Raw genomic sequence first — 10,395 nt, forward strand, 5'->3', positions numbered from 1 at the left:
TGAATACTTAAGTATTACTGTTTTTTTTTGTTAATACATTTGGTAAACTGTCTAAAAACCTGTTTTTTCTTTGTCATTATGGGGTATTGTGTGTAGATTGATGAGGGAAAACATTTAGAATAAGGCTGTAACATTTTTTAAAAAGTGGGAAAAGGGAATGGGTCTGAATACTTTGAATGCACTGTCTTTATTGAAAATATCTGTCTTACTTTTTAAACTCTGCATTGTTGGGAACAGGCTTGTAAGTGCGCATGTAAACCATTTTTAAATTTTACTTGATTTTACACTAGACTTTTTACAGATCACCTTACACACCATCACACCTGGGTGTGTAGCTACATGGGGATATGAGACCCCCCCACCCACACCCTTTGGTTGTCCTTCTCCAGATCATCTAACGCACAGTGGAGGGGTGCATGCAACCCTCAGACACACCCACCCCCCCCTAACCCTCTGGTGTTGCTTGTCCAGGTCTCTGGTGCGTTGCTGGTGCTGCAGGCGGCTGCTCTCAGTGTTCTGTCTCTGACACTTCAGTTCCTCCTGCAGCTGCTTCCCACGCTGCTCCAACGACTGGGCCTGGAGAGGAGACACACAGTATAACTGAATGTGTGATAGATGTGACTGTGTCCCTCTGCCTTGCCGTCACACTCGTGTCTGTGTTTGGCAGTCACTCCCGCTGTGTGTTTCATACAGTGTGTGTGCATCCATACCCGATCGCTCCCCTGTGAGATGCGCATGTGAGCGAGGCTCAGTTCGTCCTTGGCCCTCTGTAGACTCTGTTCTCTGGTGGTCAGGTCTCTCCTGGCGTTGGCTAGAGCATCCTGGGACTGTCTGAACCGCTCACACTCAGCCTCCATCTCCCCTTGTAGGCCACACATACGCTCCTGCAGCTCGGCTACACACCCGGACACTGGGAGAGATGGGGAGAGAGAGAGAGAGAGAGACAGATATACATGTTTAATATCATATTGAGAGAGGGGAGCAGAGATAGGAGAGAACATGTTCCCTGTTTGCTTTGGTAAGTTCTTTCTAAAAGGGTCTTGAATTTAATGACATGTATTTGAGCGAGAGTGTTAGTGATTCATGGTAGATACGTTGTGGATGTTGTTATATGTTGAGAATGTAAACAGGGAAGTGACTGATTTATCAGATAGCTTTCAGATTGATTGTCAGAACGACTAACACATTGATTAGCACTGTCACTGTCTGGTCTATCCAAAATCACAACCAACTGATTACAGCATTACCGCAAAAATGGAGGAGGCCGGTGGAAGAAGATAAAGAACTTGTTTGTCTGCCCTTTATTAAACACCAACATTGTCAACAAAAAAACATTCATCTCAATTTTAAAAAAATATCAGTTTTACTTGAGGGCCAAAATGTTGACCAAAATAGTTGGGAAGAGATTTGAGATGTGCCGATTCCGTGGCACATGGTTTATGAAATGATACGCAAAACAACGCTTGAATCAAAAAATGTTTTTCAATTTAAACTGGGGGCTCCAGTTCGAATCCAGGCTGCAACACATCGTGATTGGGAGTCCCCAGTTTAAATTGAAAAACGCACAATTGTCCCAGCGTCGTCTGGGTTTGGCCTTCATTGTAAATAAGAATTTGTTCTTAACTGACTTGCCTAATTAAATAAATAAAAAACTATTGTGCAAAAATTCTTGCCACAAACATAATGTTATGTATATGGGGCATATTCAGTACCTTGCAAAAATATTCAAATATTCAAACCCCTTGGCGTTTTTCCTATTTTGTTGAATTACAACCTGTAATTTAAATTGATTTTTATTTGGATTTCATGTAATGGACAAACACAAAATAGTCCAAATTGGTCAAGTGAAATGGAAAAATGTATTTGTTTAAAAAGATTCTAAAAAATCAAAAACAGGAAAGTGGTGCGTGCGTATATGTATTCACCCTCTTTGCTATGAAGCCCCTAAATAAGATCTGGTGCAACCAATTACCTTCAGAAGTCACATAATTAGTTAAATAAAGTCCACCTGTGTGCAATCTAAGTGTCACATGATCTCAGTAAATATACACATGTTCTGAAATGCCCCAGTCTGCAACACCACTAATCAAGGGGCACCACCAAGAAAGCGGCACTATGAAGACCAAGGAGCTCTCCAACAGATCAGGGTTGGGTTATAAAACAATAAGAAACTTTGAACATCCGACAGAGTACCATTAAATCCATTATTTAAAAAAAAAATGGAAAGAATATGGCACCACAACAAACCTGCCAAGAGAGAGCCGCCCACCAAAATTAATGGACCAGTGTCGTGGCATTTTTCTGCTTTACCAAATGAGGAGAGTTACAAACTACACACCAGTCAGAGTTACACTTAAACTACATCTTTTTTTAATAAGAGCTTTGCAATAGCCTTTTTGACTTTCAATGATGTGTCATCTCTAATGAACCACTGAAAAGTACCAACAGAAAAGTATAAAGGTCTTTAATAGCCAAGATACACCCCTCTCAACTTACACTGACGAACCACAGATTTTAGGAACAGTTCACAAAGGTTAAGATTTGTATGAAAGATATCTATAAAACACAGCAGACAGTTATGCTGTGTCAACAGCTCTCATTGTAAAGACCAGTGTCTGTCCACCTGACTCCAAAAGGGAACCTGTCTCTCCATGGTACGGCATAGAACAGAACCATTAGCTCATGTTATCTGGAATGCTCTTTAGGCTTTATTACCCAAAGACATCGTAAATCTCCTCTGTCAGTGCTATCTCATAGAGGCCCATCCTCAGTGGAACACGCACACATAATACTCTATTCTGTCGAATGTAACAACTATTATAATGTAATACAAGCATTAAACATAATCTTGCAATTTTCCACAACACCAGGCAAGGAGGGCATTAATCAGAAAGACAGCAAAGAGACCAAAGATAATACTGAAGGAGCTGCAAGGCTTCAGAGCGGAGATTGGAGTATCTGTCCATAGGACTACCTTAAGCCGTACACGCCACAGAGCTGGGCTTTACGGAAGAGTGGCCAGAAAAAAATAAGCAAACATGTTTGGTGTTCGCCAAAAGGCATGTGGGAGACTCCCCAAACATACGGAAGAAGGTACTCTGGTCAGATGAGACTAAAATTGAGCTTTTTGCCCATCAAGGAAAACCCCGTCTGGTGCAAACCCAACACCTCTCATCAACCCGAGAACATCATCTCACAGTGAACACAGTGAAGCATGGTGGTGGCAGCATCATGCTGTGGGGATGTTTTTCAACGGCAGGGACTGGGAAACTGGTCAGTATTGAAGGAACGATGGATGGCGCTAAATACAGGGAAATTCTTGAGGGAAACCTGTTTCAGTCATCCAGAGATTTGAGACTGGGACGGAGGTCCACCTTCCAGCAGGACAATGACCCTAAGCATACTGCTAAAGCAACACTCGAATGGTTTAAGGGGAAACATTTAAATGTCTTGGAATGGCCTAGTCAAAGCCCAGACCTCAATCCAGTTGAGAATCCATGGTATGACTTAAAGATTGCTGTACACCAGCGGAACCCATCCTACTTGAAGGAGCTGGAGCAGTTTTGCCTTGAAGAATGGGCAAAAATCCCTGTGGCTAGATGTGCCAAGCTTATAGAGACATACCCCAAGAGACTTTCAGCTGTAATTGCTGCAGAAGGTGGCTCTACAAAGTATTGACTTTGGGGGGGTGAATACTTATGTACGCTCAAGTTAGGTTTTTTGTCTTATTTCTTGTTTGTTTCACAATCCAAAATATTTTCCATCTTCAAAGTGGTAGGCATGTTGTGTAAATCAAATGATACAAACCCCCCAAAAATCCATTTGAATTCCAGGTTGTAAGACAACAAAATAGGAAAAATGCCAAAAGGGGTGAATACTTTCACCATCCACTGTAACTATCTCAGCTCTGCAGATGTTCTACCATAGAGACAGCATCAATAGATGACTTATTCTGGTATTGCCCCATGTAGCTTGTTTCTGGTCACAGGTTCAAGAAAAGCAACAAACAAACAAAAACATTTATTTAAAATGAACCTTACAAATTGCAATAGTCAATTGATCAACAATATAATAATACTATTAGTAAAAATATTTATCTTTAACTTACAAGTTGTAGATACTATGCGATTAAACCGGTTCAGAATTTATGTGAAACAGCACAGTTGGAAAAAAATATGTCCCATGGAAATCAGAAGAGGGCAGGTTTATAGAGATAGGTGGGATGGACAGAGTAGCTGAGGGGTGGGTTTATAGAGATAGGTGGGATGGACAGAGTAGCTGAGGGGTGGGTTTATAGAGATAGGTGGGATGGACAGAGTAGCTGAGGGTTGGGTTTATAGAGATAGGTGGGATGGACAGAGTAGCTGAGGGTTGGGTTTATAGAGATAGGTGGGATGGACAGCGTAGCTGAGGGGTGGGTTTATAGAGATAGGTGGGATGGACAGCGTAGCTGAGGGGTGGGTTTATAGAGATAGGTGGGATGGACAGAGTAGCTGAGGGTTGGGTTTACGGAGATAGGTGGGATGGACAGAGTAGCTGAGGGGTGGGTTATGGAGATAGGTGGGATGGACAGAGTAGCTGAGGGTTGGGTTTACGGAGATAGGTGGGATGGACAGAGTAGCTGAGGGGTGGGTTATGGAGATAGGTGGGATGGACAGATTAGCTGAGGAGTGGGTTATGGAGATAGGTGGGATGGCCTGAGAGTAGCTGAGGGGTGGGTTATGGAGATAGGTGGGATGGACAGAGTAGCTGAGGGGTGGGTTATGGAGATAGGTGGGATGGACAGAGTAGCTGAGGGGTGGGTTATGGAGATAGGTGGGATGGACAGAGTAGCTGAGGGTTGGGTTTACGGAGATAGGTGGGATGGACAGAGTAGCTGAGGGGTGGGTTATGGAGATAGGTGGGATGGACTGAGAGTAGCTGAGGGGTGGGTTATGGAGATAGGTGGGATGGACAGAGTAGCTGAGGGGTGGGTTATGGAGATAGGTGGGATGGACTGAGAGTAGCTGAGGGGTGGGTTATGGAGATAGGTGGGATGGACAGAGTAGCTGAGGGGTGGGTTATGGAGATAGGTGGGATGGACTGAGAGTAGCTGAGGGGTGGGTTATGGAGATAGGTGGGATGGACAGAGTAGCTGAGGGTTGGGTTTACAGAGATAGGTGGGATGGACAGAGTAGCTGAGGGGTGGGTTATGGAGATAGGTGGGATGGACAGAGTAGCTGAGGGGTGGGTTATGGAGATAGGTGGGATGGACTGAGAGTAGCTGAGGGGTGGGTTATGGAGATAGGTGGGATGGACAGAGTAGCTGAGGGGTGGATTATGGAGATAGGTGGGATGGACTGAGAGTAGCTGAGGGGTGGGTTATGGAGATAGGTGGGATGGACAGAGTAGCTGAGGGTTGGGTTTACGGAGATAGGTGGGATGGACAGAGTAGCTGAGGGGTGGGTTATGGAGAAAGGTGGGATGGACTGAGAGTAGCTGAGGGGTGGGTTATGGAGATAGGTGGGATGGACAGAGTAGCTGAGGGTTGGGTTTACGGAGATAGGTGGGATGGACAGAGTAGCTGAGGGGTGGGTTATGGAGATAGGTGGGATGGACAGAGTAGCTGAGGGGTGGGTTATGGAGATAGGTGGGATGGACAGAGTAGCTGAGGGTGGGATATGAAGATAGGTGGGATGGACAGAGAGTAGCTGAGGGGTGGGATATGAAGATAGGTGGGATGGACAGAGTAGCTGAGGGGTGGGTTATGGAGATAGGTGGGATGGACAGAGAGTAGCTGAGGGGTGGGATATGAAGATAGATGGGATGGACAGAGTAGCTGAGGGGTGGGTTATGGAGATAGGTGGGATGGACAGAGTAGCTGAGGGGTGGGTTATGGAGATAGGTGGGATGGACTGAGAGTAGCTGAGGGGTGGGATATGAAGATAGGTGGGATGGACAGAGTAGCTGAGGGGTGGGTTATGGAGATAGGTGGGATGGACAGAGTAGCTGAGGGGTGGGTTATGGAGATAGGTGGGATGGACAGAGTAGCTGAGGGGTGGGTTATGGAGATAGGTGGGATGGACAGAGTAGCTGAGGGTGGGTTATGGAGATAGGTGGGATGGACAGAGAGTAGCTGAGGGGTGGGATATGAAGATAGATGGGATGGACAGAGTAGCTGAGGGGTGGGTTATGGAGATAGGTGGGATGGACAGAGTAGCTGAGGGGTGGGTTATGGAGATAGGTGGGATGGACTGAGAGTAGCTGAGGGGTGGGATATGAAGATAGGTGGGATGGACAGAGTAGCTGAGGGGTGGGTTATGGAGATAGGTGGGATGGACAGAGTAGCTGAGGGGTGGGTTATGGAGATAGGTGGGATGGACAGAGTAGCTGAGGGGTGGGTTATGGAGATAGGTGGGATGGACAGAGTAGCTGAGGGGATGCTCTAAAAGCTCATGTTCTACAATAGTTATGACTGAAAACATAATGTATATCAAAATGTCAAATTACTTTATTCTTGCTATGTAACTACTGTAAAAAAATATATTAAAAAATAAAAGGGCCATGTACATAAAATGTGTGTAGACTGTACATGTAACAACAAAAGAATAAGCTGTAAAAACAAGGTTTATTTTGTTCTCTGAACAGTGGTGGTGGATGGGCCAAAAACAACAACACCACTGTAGCTACTGTTGGTGATTGTGAAAGTAGGACAATCCATACAGATGTCCTAAGGGGAGTCGGTCAACTGTCAATCAGCTCTGTTTCTCAAATTACTTTGGGGTTTCACAATTCCAATGGATTCCAAGTCATGTGAAATCCATTTTGAGCTAATTTCACAGTACATTTGAGCAGTCTTGTCTCCTCTGTTGAGGAACGCAGTGTCTGTACTGAAAGGCCAGTAATTCAATGTGTCTGGAGCCATACAGGATGACACAAAGCCCATCACTGCAGCCAGCTGTCAGCCGACTAGCAGGGAAGTGAATGGGGGGTATTCAGGCTAAACACACTCTCTATGACTCACACCTAAAGCAAACATTGGACTGTGTCTCCCTCTGCCCTCCTGCTGTCAAAAGGAAGCTAGCTGTCTTTACTGGTTGAACTTTAACTGCATCCTTCCTGCTCCAAACCAGCACTCAAAAAACAAATACAACCCATTTATTATTGCCCTACTAATGGAAACAAATACAACCCATATATTATTGCCCTACTAAGGGAAACAAATACAACCCATATATTATTGCCCTACTAAGGGAAACAAATACAACCCATATTATTGCCCTACTAAGGGAAACAAATACAACCCATATATTATTGCCCTACTAAGGGAAACAAATACAACCCATATATTATTGCCCTACTAAGGGAAACAAATACAACCCATATTATTGCCCTACTAATGGAAACAAATACAACCCATATTATTGCCCTAATAATGGAAACAAATCCTCAGATCATTGGAAATACTAGAGAGAGATTTGAAGCCAGACATCAGAATGTATCAAATATATGATGTTGGGACATACAGTATATGATAAACCAAGATGCTTGGAGTGGAGTCTGATGTCCTCGTCTGATGACATTGCTGGAGGGGAGAGGGGGAGATGGAGGAGGAGCGAGTCGTCCCCTGGTGGAAGGCTTTTGGTCGTCCCGTTCCCACAGAAACACAGCCGAGGGAGTGGAGGAGTCTGATTGGTGGGACGGACACCGGTGGGGCGTGCCCTTGGCTTGTTGTTGTGGGAACATGGGCGCGGGCGAGACGCCAGGGTCTGAGAACTTGAGCTGTTGCTGAAGGTGGGATGAAAAAGGTGGGATGAGAAAAGAGGAATGAAAACAAGTGCAGCTACAACACTGGGTTATAGAACTGGGAACACATATGGTAGGATGACAGAGAATACAGTGTGGTCAGAACATGTGTGGCTGGTTGAACTGAGAAGGCCTCAGTTTTAGGTATTGAACTCACTCTGACGTGTAGTGCTTTATTGTCCCCCTCGCCTCTGTATCCCTGCCTCCCACCTACAGTTATTCTAACATGTTCAAAGTGCACATCAGAATTCGGTAAAAAGGACAGAACATCATTGCATCCTCGACTTGCATGTTCTGTTAATATGAATTACCATATTATAAACCTTATTTCTGTCATTCAGAGCACTGTGGGTGGAAGCCCTAATCAGGTTACTGGACCAAATGCATATGGGTCCAGTAAATAGAAATGTTGCATGTCAAATGTCCAGTAAATCAAAATGTTGCATGTCAAATGTCCAGTAAATCAAAATGTTGCATGTCAAATGTCCAGTAAATTAAAATGTTGCATGTCAAATGTCCAGTAAATTAAAATGTTGCATGTCAAATGTCCAGTATATTAAAATGTTGCATGTCAAATGTCCGGTAAATTAAAATGTTGCATGTCAAATGTCCAGTAAATTAAAAAGCTGCATGTCAAATGTCCGGTAAATTAAAATGTTGCATGTCAAATGTCCAGTAAATTAAAATGTTGCATGTCAAATGTCCATAGCTGCTGCTACTCACCTTTTCACCTCCTTTTCGAGGGTGTGTGTGAGAGTTCGTGCCGAGCCCAGCTGTCCCTCCAGTGATCACACCTGGGTCTGTTTCACTTGGAGATCCTGAGAGAGATGCTCCCGCACACAGACACCTGCCTGCACCTCCTCACGAGCCCCCTGTAATTCCCTCTGTACACACTGCAGCTCCCTGCGCACCTCCTCATACTGAAGAAGAGAGGAGAGGTACAGAGCAGATGGGCAGACAGAAGAGGGGAGAGAAGAGGAGAGAGGAGAGGAGAGGTAAAGGAGACGGGCAGACGGAGAGAGGAGGAGAAAGCAAAAGAGAGATGGAAAGGAGAGATGGAGATGTAAAAAAGACGGGCAGACGGAGAGAGGAGGAGAAAGGAAAGGAGAGATGGAGAGGAGAGAGAGAGGTAAAGGAGACGGGCAGACGGAGAGAGGAGGAGAAAGGAAAGGAGAGATGGAGAGGAGAGAGAGAGGTAAAGGAGATGGGCAGAAGGAGAGAGGAGGAGAAAGGAAAGGAGAGATGGAGAGGAGAGAGAGGTAAAGGAGACGGGCAGACGGAGAGAGGAGGAGAAAGGAAAGGAGAGATGGAGAGGAGAGAGAGAGGTAAAGGAGTGTGGCAGATGGAGAGAGGAGGAGAAAGGAAAGGAGAGATGGAGAGGAGAGAGAGAGGTAAAGGAGACGGGCAGACGGAGAGAGGAGGAGAAAGGAAAGGAGAGTTGGAGAGGAGAGGTAAAGGAGGCGGGCAGATGGAGAGAGGAGGAGAAAGGAAAGGAGAGATGGAGAGGAGAGAGAGAGAGGTAAAGGAGACGGGCAGACGGAAAGAGGAGAAGAAAGGAAAGGAGAGATGGAGAGGAGAGAGAGAGAGGTAAAGGAGACGGGCAGACGGAGAGAGGAGGAGAAAGGAAAGGAGAGATGGAGAGGAGAGAGAGGTAAAGGAGACGGGCAGATGGAGAGAGGAGGAGAAAGGAAAGGAGAGATGGAGAGGAGAGAGGGGTAAAGGAGACGGGCAGACGGAGAGAGGAGGAGAAAGGAAAGGAGAGATGGAGAGAGAGAGAGAGAGAGAGAGAGAGAGGTAAAGGAGATGGGCAGATGGTGAGAGGAGGAGAAAGGAAAGGAGAGATGGAGAGGAGAGAGAGAGGTACAGTGCCTTGCGAAAGTATTCAGCCCCCTTGAACTTTGCGACCTTTTGCCACATTTCAGGCTTCAAACATAAAGATATAAAACTGTATTTTTTTGTGAAGAATCAACAACAAGTGGGACACAATCATGAAGTGGAACGACATTTATTGGATATTTCAAACTTTTTTTACAAATCAAAAACTGAAAAATTGGGCGTGCAAAATTATTCAGCCCCTTTACTTTCAGTGCAGCAAACTCTCTCCAGAAGTTCAGTGAGGATCTCTGAATGATCCAATGTTGACCTAAATGACTAATGATGATAAATACAATCCACCTGTGTGTAATCAAGTCTCCGTATAAATGCACCTGCACTGTGATAGTCTCAGAGGTCCGTTAAAAGCGCAGAGAGCATCATGAAGAACAAGGAACACACCAGGCAGGTCCGAGATACTGTTGTGAAGAAGTTTAAAACCGGATTTGGATACAAAAAGATTTCACAAGCTTTAAACATCTCAAGGAGCACTGTGCAAGCAATAATATTGAAATGGAAGGAGTATCAGACCACTGCAAATCTACCAAGACCTGGCCGTCCCTCTAAACTTTCAGCTCATACAAGGAGAAGACTGATCAGAGATGCAGCCAAGAGGCACATGATCACTCTGGGTGAACTGCAGAGATCTACTGCTGAGGTGGGAGACTCTGTCCTTAGGACAACAATCAGTCGTATATTGCACAAATCTGGCCTTTATGGAAGAGTGGCAAGAAGAAA

General features: G+C 45.1%; 1 protein-coding gene across 1 annotated transcript; it reads right to left on the reverse strand.

Annotated features, from left to right (window-relative positions):
• Window positions 1–383: 383 nt before the first annotated feature.
• LOC121847002 (centromere protein F-like) lies at window positions 384–904 on the reverse strand. The gene is made up of 2 exons (XM_042326268.1): window positions 711–904; window positions 384–576 (listed from the first exon to the last, which is right to left on the reverse strand). The coding sequence occupies exons 1-2, from the start codon at window positions 876–878 to the stop codon at window positions 391–393; spliced, it is 354 nt and encodes a 117-aa protein (XP_042182202.1). The 5' UTR covers window positions 879–904; the 3' UTR covers window positions 384–390.
• Between the last annotated feature and the right edge of the window lie 9,491 nt (window positions 905–10,395).

Source organism: Oncorhynchus tshawytscha, linkage group LG08 (assembly GCF_018296145.1).
Source record: "Oncorhynchus tshawytscha isolate Ot180627B linkage group LG08, Otsh_v2.0, whole genome shotgun sequence".
In the NCBI taxonomy this organism is placed as follows: Eukaryota; Metazoa; Chordata; class Actinopteri; order Salmoniformes; family Salmonidae; genus Oncorhynchus; species Oncorhynchus tshawytscha.

What these genes read in the sequence shown, in the direction of transcription:
- LOC121847002 (XM_042326268.1), bottom strand. Translation starts at nt 878, where the DNA reads ATGTGTGGCCTACAAGGGGAGATGGAGGCTGAGTGTGAGCGGTTCAGA. An exon ending in TCTCACAGGGGAGCGATCGG is followed by an intron (nt 577 to 710) that starts GTATGGATGCAC and finishes TCTCCTCTCCAG; the next exon opens with GCCCAGTCGTTGGAGCAGCG.